The sequence below is a fragment of the Trichoplax adhaerens genome, genomic scaffold, assembly GCF_000150275.1.
Source record: "Trichoplax adhaerens TRIADscaffold_14 genomic scaffold, whole genome shotgun sequence".
NCBI classification, from domain to species: domain Eukaryota; kingdom Metazoa; phylum Placozoa; class Uniplacotomia; order Trichoplacea; family Trichoplacidae; genus Trichoplax; species Trichoplax adhaerens.
The window spans coordinates 1142847-1161333 of NW_002060956.1; the positions used below are offsets into that span (position 1 = coordinate 1142847).

Here is an 18487-nt window from a genome sequence, read left to right on the forward strand (position 1 = left end):
AGAAACAAAAGACCGTAATAAAGATCGCAAAATAATGACAACAAGTGCATCAGCCAAAAGGAATGAGGATAGAGAACGTGATAGTAAATCTGAACGACGAGAAAAATCGGTTAGTTTAGTCTTTGTTTTAAAAATTTGTATTCCATGTTATTAATCGGTAAAAGAAATTCATTTTTATACAGGCATCTAAGAAATCAATGCATGCATCAATCCCTCAGGAGAAATCAAAAAGTAACTATGCGTATTTTATTTCGTTTTGTTAAAATGATTCAAACGATTAGGCGTATTTTACGCTACATAATGGAATCATTATTTTTATATGTCATTAACTGATACATATTTGCCTTGCAGAACAACAACATACTGACGAAAAAGAAGGCAAAGCTACAAAAAAACTTTCTAGCAATGATAGAGTTTATGATAACGGAAAGAGATTACATGATAAGGATACAAGTAAAGCTCGTGATGAGCGCGAACAACAAGGACGTATCCGTAACAAGGTACTGAAATGACAATAACATTTCGCTCTCGGTAAATTATTACCATCACTAAATATAAAAAAATAATTGTATTGTAATGATTCTCTTATGGTAATGTTAATACGTTAAGGATCGTCCGGATAGAGCAGTTTACAATCCAAGGCAACGCTTTGGTAGATCCTCTGAAGGGGATATGGAAGAAAAACGACCACGTTCTAGCCGATCTCAGGGTAGTAAAAAATAAACTTAGATTTATTATTGGACAAGGGTATCAAAACTAGCTACATGCCTTACGTCACTGTCGCAGATATGGTATCACAATGCTGAACTCTCTTAGCTTTACGATATGTTTTCTGATCGGGCTCGCATTGAATTTCCAAGTCTGGGAGCTGAAACTGGATAGTAACCCATCATCAAGTATCAAAAAGCTCCTAAAAGTTTGTACTGTACTCTTTCAGCTCTATACATTCATATTTGCTGCTGCTGCCAAGTCAGTGAAATTGCAAACTATGAGTGCTTTGATGTAAAACATGATCGACTTAATGTTATTAAGTTGGCTGCCTGTCGAAAAACCTTTATATGCGTGCATTAACTATGCATGGAGACAATCTCAAAAACATCCATTCAGTTTTATGATAATTACACAATATATTTGCGGCGATGGTGCCTAGAATATCTGATCTATCTTTGGCCAATCTGTTGTGATTATTGCAGTATGCAGCAGCTATTAGAATAATTTATTACAATGTGATGTTGGTTGGAATATAATAACAACAGTTAATGACAAGTGATTCGGAGCATGTTCATTGAACGAATTTTTATTTTAAAACTTTGCATTTGAACGTATCTGAATTCTTGATTGAATGACTTTGATTTCGGAGCATTTCATAATGAAATAAAACAATCTTTGTAGTATCAAAATATAACGTATATTCATTTTCGTATCATAGTTATCTAAAATACTGAGAGTGATAGCTTTCGTTCTATCCTCTTGTTATTCATAGCTCCCATTACGTAGTGGTTTAATTTGTAAATGGTATGCAAATACACTGGTTGGTAACACGTTAATAATCTAAAAGCATAGTTAAATTTGAAATTCTTGCAAAGCCCTAGCTGTCTTTCTACTGCATTTTCGACAGGCGATGCCTTTCTTGCATTGTTGATGATACACTGAGTTACATAGAGGACACTACAAAATTGAAAGCTAGCATTAGCTGGTTTAATGTTGCAATTTTATGTAATCAATTGAAAGATTGCTTCACCTACCGTGATGGCTAAATCTAACTGAAAGGGAAAAATTACTTCTTCGCTTCTACATAATTCACATATATAGCCTTTCTGCCAACACCGCTAAGACCAGAAGGAATTGAATGCATTTTAAGATGCACATTCCGTGTAGCCTGAGTAAATCTATTTTTCAAATTAATTCCTACACACAAGATACGTATACTCACTCACCTTACACGATTTGATATGTTGCATCGCCAATTGGACCACACTTCTAAGTTGTTCTATCAATTTTCCGTTTGATACCTCAATCAAGTCCTATTGATTGAAACATGACAAAATAACGGTCTCTTCAAACTATATCTAAAGTTGTTGAGTTATCGCATACGATGTCATTACCTGAAGTGAATAAACACTAGCATCTTCCCATAGATAAAGCCTTGATAAGATTCTACAGGACAAACAAGCAATGCATATGTACGTGTATGTGCATACAGATTTTAATAATGTATCTTGACTACAATCGCAAAGTAACTTAATAGCTATAAAGGAATCAGCAAATTCTTACTTCCTTTCAATTGCTACCACAGCATCATTGTCATCACAGCAAGATAAGTATTTCTTAATTTGGTTCATTTGTAGTCTAAGTCTCTGAGAAGTAAAAATTCACATTCATTAAACTTCCGATAAGGGTAATTATAAGCTGTAAACACCATTTCATCATTGTAATCTGAGATGAGAACTATCGATAGCAAACCTTGGCTTCACCCATTTCAGGGACAGTATTATACAATGAAGGATTAAGCTTGGAAATATCGAATAATGGCTCTGATTTTATCATTGCTAAAAATTTCATATTTTCGTGGCAAACTATGAGGTATAATTTTAATTTAGTATTTATAATATTTGGAAAAGCTTACATAAAACAAGCTACTCAGTAAAAGACTCTAACATATTGTTATATCATTATAGTCATGAGAACCGAAGCATGAAATTATCGTCTACCTATATCCATACTGACCTGCATATTCGGTTGAATCCCAATTATGTATTAGACGAGCCGGTATAACATGAAATTTGCCATTATCGTGGCAACCAGAACAATAATAACTAAACAAAGAAAGGTTAAATCAGAAACAGTCTCCGACTATTTTCATCTTAAATCTACAAGAAACCGATTGCATAGCCTAGCTACATTCAGGCCTATTTTAAAGGTAGATCCCATTAATAAGGGCTGTCTATGCCTACTTTCCTTATTGTAGATAATATTTACTTATTTAGTAGGATAGTTGCTATCGGTTGTAAATTCTGTACACTTACCATCCGTCGAAATTACAAACATTGTAACCTCCAAAAACTAGAATATTCAAAAAAATTCGTTTTTTTATTAAATATCATCGAAGTCGTTTACGATAAAATCGGGCACAATAATTTCATAACTAACACAGATATTAATATATTATGTAACAAAATGTTAACTTAAGAATTCGTTAACGTATTTAATCATTAGAAACTTAAGTATTAAAAACTTGGTAGACGAGAATCAATTCTCAGCATCAATTCATCATGCTATAAATTGGAGAATATATACCGTCGATCAGTGATAGTCTTTTCTTATATTAGTCAAGGGACTGTATCTTATTTTCTTTACGATTACTAAACTATTTGATAGGAATAATAAAAAATATTCCCAAAATATAACTCTCAAATTTATCATAAATATTTTATTTTCGTATAAAAATAATTTTACAAGTATAATTTCGTCTAATCTATTAGCAAAGTGAATATTTAAATCTTCAGTAACATCTTTTTGCAAAATTATGTGGTGATTGCATTACTGCAACAGAGATCATTTAGTTTATAATCATTATTTGGCATCGATATCAGTCTACTATGCTTACTTAATCCAATAAAAGAGTTGCAACGGGAGCATTTATAGTCTTGACTGTCTAACCCAGTCTCGTTCTTGATTGATGTCAATAGTTGCATTTTTGTTCGAGTAGCCTAAATAGAATAAAAATTGAGCTCAATGCATAAAAGATATCGTCATCTTACGGCACAAATATCTTGGTAGTAAACAAAGTGACCTACACGTATAAGTAGTTACAAGGATAAGTGATAGGTACTGCTAGCCAGGTAATAATAGATTATACTACAGCCATGAATTTGCAAGTAATCTGAAGCCTGTAACTACAATACTGATGTCATATGAAACGCACAACGTTATTTTACTTCTATTACCTCGTCCATAGTCGATGGATCCAAGCTGGAACACCGATGCATAATCTGCAAAATAAATAAAACAAAGTGTATATATACAGTACAACATGCTGGCATTTCACGCTCCCTATATTGGTAATATAGGACGTTCTTCATGTCTACATTGGAATTCACTAGTAGTCTCTAACCTCTATCCACTATCAAATAACATTCAATGTGTCGCGTATAATAAATAATAAATACTAATTTTAAAAATAAATAGACATATACAGTATATACCCGTATCGTACAATATAACTGATGTTAGTTGAGGTTGCGTTATTTACTCTAATGGACAATTGCTATCAAAGGATGTTCATTAAGTTCTTACCGAACAATTATCTGCATCGAAAACCTCCCAGCTAGACAATGTTTCATCTTCAATTTCTTGGAAATCATCTGATCTTGTAGTCATTCTACAGGAAATAACTGCAAGAACAATACTTTCAACTGATTTAAGTATAATTGATATTTATAGTTGCTCTCGGTCAGCACCCAAATAATTGGATAGGAGCATGGATGTGTTTTTAAGCTTTCCAATCGATATCAGCTAACTTGAGGCAAAGATAGTAGAAGAATGGCAACTTTATAATTACAACATCTATGTTAACAGTGGATCTCGTAGCTCATGAAGAGAATAGTTGCAGCTATAACTATAAAACTGTAAGATCCTAACGATGAAATGTTGGTAACTTCTATTGCATTAAGTTTATCATCGCTTGATTAGAATAATATGCTCATGTACTACAACTCGTATATCCTGTAGAACTGCAAGTTAAGCTAAGCAACATACCAGTAGACTATCAGTTTCTTATCCTACAGTATCAGAACTGATCATTGCCGACATACAAGTCACAATCTAGCTGTAACATTTGAATTATAAGCAAGGCTAATGATGATAATGTTGATGAAGGAAAGCAGTTGCAAGGCCGATCGAATTTCATACCTATACGTCATAAGCCATACCAAATGCCAATATGAGTTAGATGAAGTGCTTACCGTATACATTCTCATTACCCGTTTGAGTATTTATATTGATGAAATGGCGCTTGTTTGAGTGTGTACCCAGCTACAGTACGATCGATGGGTTAGGAATGTAGTGGCAAAACGATGAAAAAGATTGAACACACTATAGCATTAAACTACTGAATGCGTACTTACCCATGCATCGGTTGGAGCTATTCGTTATATATGCAAGCGATAGTGCGCAAAACGCTGTCAATACGCTAGCAATTACTATAGAACATGAGCGTCATCGTGTTATACGATCCTTTCTGACGGATGTTGATCTTGTTGATTGGTTTTGCTTCCTGCTGGCTTAGCTTGTCGCTGCACTTGTAGTGGTTTTATACCAGTCTTGTGTCGGCGTATGAGTATTTAGTTGGACATTTTAATTCATTGCCAAGTTCCCTATTGATATCCTCATCATGTCAAGCCAAATTGGAGGTTAGTATCAAGATAATCGGCAGCAATAGCCAATTTATTATTCTACTAGAGGGATAGTGGGATTTTATTCAATCATAGTGGACATTTAGTAGATACTGCTGTAGATTGCGTATAGTAGTAGATGTTCAAAGCAAGGTGACGACGATGAGGGTTGAAATTGGGTTCGTGTTCACGACGGAAAGAGAGTGAAATCAATGGAATTAAATGCATCGTAGTATAGGCAAAGCGTATTCTTGCTGTTAGATGGACGATCTAATATTGATAGAATAAGAAAAAAAACCGTGACCACTCTATTTAGTTGGACAAGAGATAGCGTATACAGTAGTATTGTGACGACGATAAGGGTTGAAATTGGGTTCGTGTTCGCGACTGAAAGAGAGTGAAATCAATGGAATTACATGCATCGTAGTATAGGCAAAGTGTACTCTTGCTGTTAGATGGACGATCTAATATTGATAGAATAAGAAAAACAACCGTGACCACTTTATTTGCTATTGTAGTTAGTTGGACAAGAGATAGTGTATACAGTAGTAGAAGCAATCTACATAGTAGCCTGGTTAAGCAACCACTCATAAACGTTAATATTATCTTATCTGGAATACTACTGGAAGTCCTATTAAACAACCATGAGTGGTGTATTGGCGATATTGTCTGGTAGTCCGTGCGTGAGTTCACTCACTAATACATTTAATGAAATAATAAATTAACGTTAGATAAAGTTGTGACAGCCCAATGGTACACTGCCATTGGCTTTAATTAATAATTTTAACTGAAGACTACACGGAAACGTTATGTCGGATAGACAAGTACGACACTTTGCGGTTTAGTAATATATACGGAAGAATATTATGATGTAATGATGCTATATGCTTTCTTTACATTAATTATAGCATTGAGGCTGCTTTGTGCTGTACAAAAATATGCTTGGGGAAAGATCGGCTCTAATAGCGAAGTAGCACTGTTAGCCAAAAGCAATGATCCGCAGTTTTTATTGGAAGAAGATAGCCCGTATTCTGAGGTATGTTTGTTATTTACAGAATATACCTATTTTTTGGCGACGACGTAGGTAGTATAGTACACACCATATCAACTTTAGGCAAGTGCCAATGGGTACTAGTGGATTACCTACCTTACAGGATTGATTATCGTGCTCTATACCCTGTACCATTTGTATAAGTAGATTCATTAAAGTATAAGTCTATCTAGGCATTATCACCAATGTTAGCCTACAGTGCAGAAATAATGTTATGTAATATTCGCATTACTATGTAGCTGTGGATGGGAACCCATATAAAGGGTCCGTCCCACGTTACTTACCAAAACGCAGAAGGAGAAACTATTAATAAGTTGTTATCCGATTGGATAAGAGACCATCCTGTATTCGCAATGGGTAAAAAAGTTGCCGATGAATATCAAAATCAACTGCCTTTTCTATTTAAGGGTAAGGGTTAGATGAAACTCTCGATAGTTATTGAATGGTTTCCTCTTTAATAACATTAAGTATATCTTGCGTATTATTTTAGTCCTATCAGTGCAGAAAGCTTTGTCTATACAGGCACACCCAACGAAGAAACATGCTATAGAGCTTCACAAAAGTAGACCTGACAAATATCCTGACCCGAATCATAAGCCGGAAATGGCAATCGCATTGACGCCATTTGAAGGACTATGCGGATTCCGTCCTATTGGCGAAATAGTTACATTCTTACAGACAATACCTGAATTTTATAACATCGTTGGTAAAGACCACGCAGAAGTTTTACTTCGCAGTTCTAGAATGGTATCTGCTAAGGACGAGAACAGTATCCTAGCATGCCAAAATGCACTTAAATCGTGTTTTACATCTGTCATGCAATGTGACCCTGAAGCAGTTCAACGGCATCTAACGACTTTATTGGAAAGGTTATCCAACATCGACGAACATGGTGAACAATTAAACGACCAATAGATATTGCAATTGATATTTTTCGACTACTAACTACAATAATATCTGATGAATAACTTTAATAAAATGTCTTGTATCATTTATAGATGAATATTATCAAGCCTCTCAAGGTACCTTGTTATCAAGATTAAATAAACAGTTTCCCGGTGACGTTGGATGCTTTTGCATCTATTTTTTTAATTACATACGACTCGAACCCGGTCAGTGTTTGTTCCTTGCTGCTGGTGTTCCTCACGCTTACCTAGCTGGAGGTAATATCTGTGTTATTAATGGTATTATTAGATGTGACAATATAATTAAATTAATACTGTCATTGTGGGACAGAACCCTAAAATTAGTCGAAAAATATATAACCAAGTAACATAGATTCTTTTTTCTTATTGGTGTGTGATACTACTGTAGATTGCATGGAGTGTATGGCATGCAGTGACAACGTTGTACGAGCTGGATTAACTCCAAAGTATAAAGATGTTCCAACATTATGCGAAATGCTAAACTATCGTTGTGCTACTCCATCAGAAAATCTATTCTCCTGTCATACAGATCCCGTAGACGAATTCGTTTCAGTGTATGACCCTCCTGTTGGTGATTTTGCTGTTCACGTTATACGTGTGCCAAAAACGGTATCCAGCTATGAAATGCGAGCTTTACCTGGTCCGAGTATTTTTCTTGTCGTCCACGGCAACGCAGAAGGATCGATTAACGAAGAACATCACGTTATGAATTTAAGAAGAGGTAGTGTTGTATTTTTAGCGGCAGAACATAGCTATTCACTAAGAACCGCAGGTGATGACCAAGACCTTTTAATTATGAGAGCATTCTGCGTTTAAGGAAATTTACGACATTTGACTTTCTTTTGCGAAGATTTCAAACCTTACTTCTGTTACAGAGGTGTAATTACAATATCAGAAAGACTTTTGATATAGCTAGGTGATAATGGGAAAATGAGAATATATAATAGTTTAGAACCGTTAGTATCACAAATTTTAGTAATATTTTTAATACGAATGGTTAATATTAAACTAGCAATTAAATCGAATGTAATGCAATAATTTCTCAATAGTTTCTTAGCGTCATTTTAATTGTAACTTATTTGTACTATACGCTTTTATATTGTTAACTATATAAACAATCAAAATTGACGAATTTGATCAATTCATTTATTCTGAAGTTGTGTTAAACTTTACTGTTAGCAACTTAATAATCTATGCTTCATCGATTTGATATTCTGAGGTATAAGCCGAACACTATGGTACAATTGAATTGTCGTTATAGAATTACTTGTATATGTAATCTCTAGCAAGAAGTAATAAATATTGGATGATCGAAAAGCTGATTATAAATGTAGCATTAGCAGGACAAGCGCATAAAATTAAGCAATGATCATGATAATGATATCTGCTGTAAGCAGTTTGATGATTCGATTTTGTGTATGTAATTGTATTATTTTATATGGATACCCGTATTTTGATGTCAGTATACTGCAGTATTGTGATGTACTCGTATGCTATAGCAGTCTAACGATCGGTCTTTGGCTCTTTGTATCCACAATAATTATAGCATCATTCTACCAGCATAGTCGTTCTGCAGGACATTTGATACACTCAGACTTTGGTTGGTAGTCGCATTTGCCAGAGTAATTTACGACTTTACAAACAGTCTTTAGTATATGTACTCAACAATTATCATTTTAGATCAGTATACTACAGTATCTACTGTAGTCAGTGCGATTTCGTAATTTAATTGCATCACAGTGCTCTAAATTGAGAAAATTTCCACGAGTTTCCTATGCTTTTCTGAGCTGATTCTATATAAATTTTATCTAGGATTAGCTGAAAAAGTATAGGAAGCATTTATATTGCTTTGTCACAACTGTCTAAGTGGCATAAACTATCTAGAGCTACCCTCCTAGATATACTCAAAAGATCAGTCGGTAAAAGTACAGCTTGCTCTAGGTTACGACTTTATTTTAGTAGTTTTCACCAGCAGTTTATAACAAAAAAGAAAAAATAATAACAACCGATAATAACTAGCTTTCATACTTAGACTTAAAATTAGATAGCATAAAGCAAGAGACATCTAATCAAAGGAGGTCAACGCAGCTAAATCAATGCAAACATGACAGATTGTAACTTAGTCAAAACCGTATTATTAACTTGAGTACGATAAGAAATTATAACAAGTTCAAATATAGCTCTTAGTATGAGCTAGGCAAGAATTCCAGCCTGAGCACGTACCTTATCTACTGTTATTTAATATTACTAACAGAATTCCTACTACACCCACTTCATAACTCAATCAACATCGATATCTTAAATTATAGACATAACAGTAGAGCAAGTCATTGTCCAACAGACTGTTAATACCAATCAATGCAATGCATGAATTTCTAAATTAACGCATCAATGTTAACCACATACGGTAACTAAACGGTCTACCTACTGTATGTAGACGTTCATAATGTAATAACATATAAAGGCTGGCAAAAGTATAAAGGATGATGAGAGCCAGAGGCAAATACTACGCCAAGACTTTAAAAAAAAGAAAGATTGGCAGCGGTGGGATTCGAACCCACGCCATCGAAATGACTGGTGCCTAAAACCAGCGCCTTAGACCACTCGGCCACGCTACCTCATATCGTAATACCGAGGATGATTTTAGTTATTAAAATATATTACACGCCGCTACAGTAGCGTGTTCTGAGTACAAGGGACAGACGGAGTGATAGGACTTGTACTGTACACAGTGTACAGTACAAGAAGACAAAAGACAACTACTGTACTGTACTGTATTGTTCTTGGAAGTACTGTAGGTACTGTACAGTACTGTACACTCACTGTACAGTACACTGTTGTTGGAGAAAAAATGACTACTACTGTACACTACTGTACTGTCCTGTACAGCACAGCGCGGCGTACAGTACTGTACAGTACTATTGTATAAAATCGAAAATTAACTGCAAGTGCTCGTCGCTCTTTATCTTATCTTACAAAAGACTATTGATGGTATCACTTTCTTATTAACACGAGTTATTATCTATGTAATCTAGACAATATTGGTCTGAAGTCCTGTGTCGAAAATAAGAGTCATCGATTATTGCAAAGCAGAGGGCCAATCGTCGTGCGTACTGTATTACTATCTAATACAACAGTGAAAAATTAGCGAGGCCTTTGTCAATTATTAAAATTATTATTGATTATCATCATTGAGTGAATCTCACTGACCGGCTGACATCAAGAGTGAATGAACGATCCAATATCGACCTATCTTGTCGTCCAATTGTTCGATTAAAGAGAGAAAAAATGTCCTCCATATTTTGCAATTCAACTTTCAAGTAGGACACGGTAATAATGTAGGATAGTAAGTATGATGATGATAATTGAATGATCGATCGCCATGACAGATACATTATTCGTACATACACTACTTGATTCTGTGATAACATGCAGTTAATTAAAGGTACAACATCAGGTAATGCATCAAATAGACATTACTAATGATTGATTTTGATTTCCCCCCCCCCCTCACACTCCAAGATATCATATCATATCAGACTCTCGTTACGATCGACACAGTATCAGTCACCATTTGGCATACGTCAAGACTAAAGACAGTAATGACATTCAGTCCATCGACTCCTTCTACAATCTCTTTTTTTTCCCCCATTCTTTAATACTGTAATAACCAATGGCAGAGGAGATTTTAATTAATGCTTAATGAGAAGTTCATTTTTTTGGACTGTTGTTGTAACGTCGACAAGGGCTAAAGTTGTACGATAGATTCGACGTAGTAGCATAGTATAGGAGAATATTCTTTTTAAAATAGAGACATGGAGAAGAGAGAGAAAATTGGGGATCGGATATCTTCTACAGTAATTTATAGTTGACCTTTTACTATGAAGGAATATCATGGTTGATTTTGTAAAGCCTACCAAATCAACATGTCATACTATGACTACAAGAAAAGAACTCCATTGTTTCATACCTTAGTGGCAAATAATCCAATAAATAGGCAATAATATTAATAAGGTACAACGTGAAGACGCCATGGATAGCCTTGACTTAATTTCATCATCATAGATAGGATAGAAAAGTAATAAATACATAAATTACAACTTTGAATCATCAATTAGCTATCATTGATTGAATAGGACAACATAGCCAAGTCTATAAAGACAGACCAAAATATCAATTGAGTCGATGGTTACTGGTTAACTACTTTTGACTTTGTAGAGTAACATTTCTAAGGTATTTTTAATTTACCACCTAGTGAACAGAAAACAATTGTGCAATAAAAGTAGAGCCATGGTAGTCACAAATACCAACAAAAATGATCCCGAGTTTGACTCATGGGCTTCTAAGAAAATAGTCTAGTCTAATACTGTCCGTTAGACTAGCTCATTTCCACATAACAGTATACGCTTTCATTTCTTTCAATCAATATTGGTCAAATTCTTCCATTTTGGACCTGTGTAACAGAACCCCAATCCAATTAAATACAATTGAAATACATGTATACTTTACTCTTCTATTGCTATAAGCAATAATTTACCAACCTTCAGTACTCTTCAGTCCTCCATTTAGTAGTCTATAAAGAAAGTGATGTTTCAAGCCTTCGTTTTTTAAAGCACCAATATGAAGAAGTACACCCTCGAGTAAACAGTATAGGTTATATACCGTCTCCATATTATATCGAGATTGAGATACGAGTATTCGCGTATGTACAATTCGATACAAAAAGAAATTGGTCGTATAACTTACTGATATATGTATTCAATACTAGTGCTGACCAATAAATTATAGCAGCTCTAGACTGCAGTGCAAGCTTCCATTCTTCCTCAATGATGCTCTTCTAATCAGCCTTGTTTAATGTACAGTATAAAGTTTGTTAATATTAGATATTTAGATATTGTACATTTTATATATGCGGTTATATTGTCACGTAATGAATAGAAAAAGTCCCTTTCAATCTTTTACTACTATCGATACTTTGCCTTATTTTTAATGGTATTCCCAATATCAACTTTGTTTCATCTATACGACATACTAACATTGGATGTTTTTAATCTATGTATATGTACTTAATCAAATAGGTCTAGTCAATTTTTTGACTATTATTATCTTTCGCCCTTTTCCATTGATAGTGTTGTGATTAGTCTTGTTTCATACATACGATATGCCAACGTTGGATATTTTGATACTGTGCACTTAATCGAATAAGTTCCGTTAGTATTTCTCTCTCCCAAACACACTATCCTTAATTACCCTAGTTTAATCTCAAACCCTCATTTCAAACGTTGGAAAGTCAATTACGGTGTACAGACATACTCGTATATGTTACGAATGGAATGTATCTCGCCCATTTTCACCACTATTAATCAATCTTGTATACTTTCCCGGTAATATAGTAGTATTTTAATCCATTTTTTCCGATCTATATCATCATAATAATTGATATACGTAAATTTCTTTGCTAGAGTAGGTCTCGTCTATTTTTAAATAAGCATCTCGTTCTCCATGATAGCATTTAAAATAATTAGCATTGCTTAATCTATGTTTATTATAAATATTAAGCAGTAGATGGCAGAAAATAGTAAGACAAGCATTTTAAGTATACTCGATCGCCATAAACAAAGATTCTTTTAGTTTTCTTTTTAGCCTTTTTATTTTTGATTTAATCAATTTTGAGATATGATTACAACGATCAAGAAAAGCCAAAACTCACTTTTAATCGCTTTTGATTGAAAATAAGTAATCTTAACTACGTGTATTGGCCACATAACTCATTTATTCAACCTTAATAAGCTAAACGATTCTAGAAAAAAACTTCCTATTTCTCTACCTACTCTGACTAATAAAAATCTACATAACTACTACGGTATAATAAAAAAAAATTGTCTTCGATTGAACTTAGTCGGCAGTAATAGATTTTATGGTATGCTAGATAGTACTTTTAAGTATCGAGAGTCATCATGGCGTAGTGTATCGGTAAATTATTTCCATCAGTTATTTCTGATAGGTCACAACTTGGCTTGCAAATACAGTTTAGGCTAAAAATATCAAAAAAGTCGATTGACTGCTTATTTCTTTCTCTCATCTCAACAGATAAAACGCATTACTGCAATATTGAATAAATGGGTTAATTTAGTATATATCAGGTATAGTGATGAAGAATTTTACAGGCTTGTTTATGTCATGACGACGACTACTGTACCAACCAAATATTCAAATAATAATAAGTGCTATTTAAAGAAAAAATTGACTAGGGTGAAAAGTTGAACGTGATATATCAAGAATACTTTTAACTATCGCTCTTTGACTAGCATTCTTTCTTGATCCGTTGCAAATCTTCATCAACTGTTGTAGTAATAGATATTTGGAATAAAACACTTGAATGTAACAATTTTTAATCTTCATGTTAAAACAATACACATACTGTCGTCTACTTTAATATTGATCGTTTTCACAGAGTGAAAATAACATCATTTTTTTACAGAGCCACCGTTTATGTATTCTAGTGTCTAAAAAATAAAAACAATAGCCAGTGAAATTATATTGTGTCATATATTGGATGGTGCAGTATTGATTGATCAACCTCTATAACCAGATTATTATTCCTTACTATATCATATATCAGTTAAGGTCGAATTAAAGCCTTAATTTATACTATTTCTAATTTCTAAGAGTTCATGATGAAAAAGAAAATAAAGTAAAATTAGCGTTGGAATAAGGATAATATTCTTATACTATTGTCGTCTAATAAAATAGATTGATGGCGATAATAGAATACTATTAAATGTATATATATACGAGTATACTATAGTAAAATAGTGCTTCCATTTTCAGATCCATCATTGGTAAAATGCCTGTACATTGAGGATTGTTTCTCTGATGGTCTGATTACTTCTATCCTAAATTGGTTCAATTTTTTTGGATACAAATATTGGATTCTATCATTTCGACGGCTGTGGATCACATACAAATAAAGCAACGTGAGAATAAATGTGTTTTCAAGCTCTTCTCTAACGACAAAGTACATACTATAGTTTAATCTATTGGCCGTCTATAGACACAAAAGCAACAGCATCCCTAGCGGCTTCTTGCAATTTTTCTTTTGTTACTTTGATTATCATCATTATTGTTAACTACAGTACTAATCAAGTCAATCGTGACTAAAGAGCGTTGTAACAGTAGTTACAAATGTCACGAGTGTTTATTTGTAGATCAATGGTTTTGGTAGTGCTAGCATCGATGTCTTTATGCGATAACATCATTGATAATATCGATATTATCTCAATCAATCAGTCCAATTGGCAGCTAAATGATACATCCTATGAACCATTTGGTAACTGTGCACTTATTAACGACAATTCAGGAAGCCAACAACTTTTATCAATATCTATTGATCCAATTTACGATTGGGATATCATTAAAAACCATTTAAATCAATTTGAGAAAGTTCTTTCTAGATTTGATTGCCGAGACAAGAGTCAATATCGTTATTCTATGATTTGGAGATGTAGTGATTGTCAGGTAAGTTCTTATGGCAGTATATGACACTAATATAAATTTGCTTCCATTCAAAATTCTATTCAACCCGTATAGTGAACACTTAGCAATGTGATACTAACAATTTCTACATAATGGAGAGAGGCAGAAATAAATAGATCGCATAGAACCTTCATTTTTTTAAACGTGATTTTACTATATTAAATGGATGAAAATTATAATTACGTCTTAATAAACAACCGAGCGTTACCGCATTGATTAGTATGACAGACAAATAATAAATAATTCATGATAATGTTCAATGGCACATTTTGGAAGTCAATAAATTATAAATGTACAAAGAAGAGTCGATTAATGATCCTCCCTAACATGATTTTTATACCATGATTAAGCAACCGTCGTTTTTCTTCTTATCAGCTATCCCTTTATTTGGCCTTTAAATCAAAAGACGTTAAAATAAACAAATGCTATAGTAATGCCTATCGAAATGATAGGGTTGATTATAATTATTGTAATACTACATGTATATTACTATACCATAATGTGAAGTAATATAACCCATAAGATAGACTCTTTTTCTAGTCCTATCCATCACTTAACGTTAGTGTAGCGATCGTAACAATAATGTAGCATCCAATCTTGTACTTTAAGACCAATATCAAGCTTGCTCATTAAATAGTTACGCTACTGTCTTCATCAACCTACCATATCGTATATTTTAAAAAATAATACTTTTATCTCTATAACAATCAACTAGCTAGGCAATATAGTACGATTGTTTAATGTTAATAATTAATATAATTGCATCCCACTTTCTATCGTTTAACCTAAAATTCTATCTAATATTTTAAAAATTGTATACGAAACTCCGATATTGTATAAGTAGCTTACCGTATAATAGCTGCTTTATTTAACATTAAAGATTATTTTGATTAAAATTTATTTGCAGGCCGTATATTATATTTGGCTATATCTATCATCTACTGTTATTCAAGTCAATGGCACCATTATTAAACCATGTTTAGACGTTTGCAATAGCGTCTTGCAAAGATGTCCTTACCTTGCTGCAAGTTTACAGCACAGCTACGATGGTGAATCGGCATTTGATTGCCCATGTGAGTTAGAGCAAATAATGGCATAATTTGATCGTATAACCAGGATATATCGATAGTTTTTCACCATAAGAGTTGTATCCATTAACGTCTTATTAGTATCGCTTGGTTGCTCTCTATAGCGATAAACTAATTCGTATTATGCCATGTTTTATCAATTCTTTCGATCGTAAAAGGTGATACAATGATATTACAGTAGTAATACAAAAAAACTAATGTCCATGATCCTTTTTTTACTTTTTTAACAGCTGAGAACGCGGTACAAGCACTTGGAAATAGCAGTTATGCACTAACAAATTGTATTACATATAACCAGTCTATGCTAGATATGGAGAAAATGCAATATAATCTAACGTGTGAAGAGAACAATGTTTACATGACTACCGATGTAACCACAATCAACAAAACGCTCCATAATAATTTTGTAACTGAAAAAGATTTTGCATCCAAATGTCATTATCGATTGAACAGAACCATGTATGAATTATATGTAAAAACTGCTATTGTTAATAGTGCAGTTAGCATAGCAAGTTTTAGTATTAATACGGTAGTATTATCGTTTATTTATTTACTACATACTGTACTTAGATATTAACGGGACTATTTTTGATTGCTATGGCTTAATAAGTTGTCAGTAAATGCTGTAATATTGATCAAGGTAGCAACTACCATTCACTTATTAGAGAATAATAAATTTATACATTTTCAATTATGTAATTGCTTCGTGTACGTTTATGAAAGTTAGTTGACTCATAATTAGCGCCCCAATTTAGACGTAAAAAGCCGATTTGACTTTATAATAATACTGCACTCTCAGGAACAAATTCTTACCATTCTTGGTAATGAATGAATCTTGTTACAGGAGGCTTGCTGAGATTTATCCTAGATTGCCTTTATAATCTCCATCAATTAGTTTTTACAATCGTTGATACATCGTGCTTACTAGATACCTGTTTATAAAATTTTAAATGGATAGTATATTAATTTATAAAAATTTTCAAGGTATCTTACTTAAAATTGCAAACAAGTGCTCAATGAGTACCGTACTCTAACATGGCTCTTCCTGTTCTATGTCAATAATTTAATCTAGCACTTGATCAAACCAATATTTTTTAAAATTTGTTTTCAATCTTGCTAATTTTTTCTCACTAAATGGCATTATTCAGATAGTGATGCTTATTATCTTCGGACCAATCGATCCTTATTCTTGGGCACTCAGTGTCTAAAGAACTACAAAAAAGGATTAATTGTAGCGGTTTCGTCATGTTAAAAAATAATCTGTAAATAAATGGACTGTGCTGTTCTTTTAGATATAGGTACTGAATACTAATTGATCATTTTTACGTTATAAATAAGTCAATTTCCAGTGCTTGATTCATTTCTACTTAACCGATTTTTTAATGTGCATATAGACTGTTACCATCAGTACTCCGTTTATAAAAGCGATAAAATTATTCACAAATATGCTTGGTAATTTCTATTGCCATGTTTAATCGCTAGCTAGACGAAGCATTATATCAGCAATTCACTATTAACAATACTCAAGATTTCGAAGCATCTGAGTTGCGAATACTTATCTCGTATGTTACGTAGCAAAATGAAAGTATGTATCAACATCTAAATTAGCAGCTCTTACTGGTTAAAATATTGAGTAATAAGTCTTGCGTGATGACAAAAGTCAATACTGGCTCTTTATACATAATACATTAAGAATATAAAGCGGTATTTGAATATACTAGAGTAATATTGAACTATGTACAAATAATTACTATTTTTAAGCATTATTCTTTCTACTCAGTGCGTAAGTATTCGTGTATTAATTGATCAATTCAGTCCAACTTTTAGTTTAAATATATACACCCAAATGGGCTTGAAATATGGAATAAAACTGTTAGTTCTCAAGCGAAATAATGTCGAAGCTACTTTTGCTTTCATCAAATTAATCCCTATTTACAAGTACTACACGACGTCTATTAGTATTGTTTTAAAATAATGATAAAAATAATCTCTAGACAGTAAAAGTAATATCATATAACTGTCACTTATTAAATTGTACCGTATCGAAAAGTGATCTTGGGAAACTAATATCTCATATATTTGATCATATGCATAAGATCATACACTAACGGAAACAGAGCCTCTGGAGAATAACTATATTTGACTTAGCATTTATAGGAACGCACTATTTTATACATTATGCAACGTCTCTTAAATGGTACTGGAAAGATAATTTTCTGTGGTTTACATTCTACGGTTTCTGGCCTGGTATGCTGGTTGTGAGTTAGTGGTACAAAATGCAAAACTGCGATAACCTTTTAAAAAATTCTAATATGAGGTTTATGAAGTACATGAGCATAAATACATTAACAAATCTCCTAAACGTAGGAATAAGAATTATACGTTTTATTCAAGAAATACAATAGCAGCAAGACTAATGACATTTAAAAGTAAGTAACTCAACAGATAGATGCATCAACATTTTATTAAAGTAATGATTCTAAAATTCAATCA

At 33.2% G+C, this 18487-nt stretch overlaps 3 protein-coding genes across 3 annotated transcripts; 2 read left to right on the forward strand and 1 right to left on the reverse strand.

The window, feature by feature from the left end:
* Positions 1–1563: 1563 nt before the first annotated feature.
* TRIADDRAFT_60242 (uncharacterized protein) lies at positions 1564–4380 on the reverse strand (the record flags this gene model as incomplete). Its single annotated transcript, XM_002116259.1, has 11 exons — positions 1564–1668; positions 1746–1829; positions 1938–2024; positions 2106–2157; positions 2275–2357; positions 2464–2576; positions 2728–2816; positions 3027–3063; positions 3608–3710; positions 3948–3992; positions 4297–4380. 11 exons carry the CDS (start codon positions 4378–4380, stop codon positions 1564–1566), a joined length of 882 nt encoding a protein of 293 aa, XP_002116295.1.
* A 1890-nt stretch (positions 4381–6270) lies between these two features.
* TRIADDRAFT_30639 (uncharacterized protein) lies at positions 6271–8186 on the forward strand (the record flags this gene model as incomplete). Its single annotated transcript, XM_002116160.1, has 5 exons — positions 6271–6429; positions 6684–6852; positions 6935–7336; positions 7443–7607; positions 7759–8186. The coding sequence occupies 5 exons, from the start codon at positions 6271–6273 to the stop codon at positions 8184–8186; spliced, it is 1323 nt and encodes a 440-aa protein (XP_002116196.1).
* Positions 8187–14606: 6420 nt separating this feature from the next.
* TRIADDRAFT_60244 (uncharacterized protein) lies at positions 14607–17202 on the forward strand (the record flags this gene model as incomplete). The annotated part of the gene is made up of 4 exons (XM_002116161.1): positions 14607–14888; positions 15814–15979; positions 16225–16493; positions 17143–17202. 4 exons carry the CDS (start codon positions 14607–14609, stop codon positions 17200–17202), a joined length of 777 nt encoding a protein of 258 aa, XP_002116197.1.
* Positions 17203–18487: the final 1285 nt, after the last annotated feature.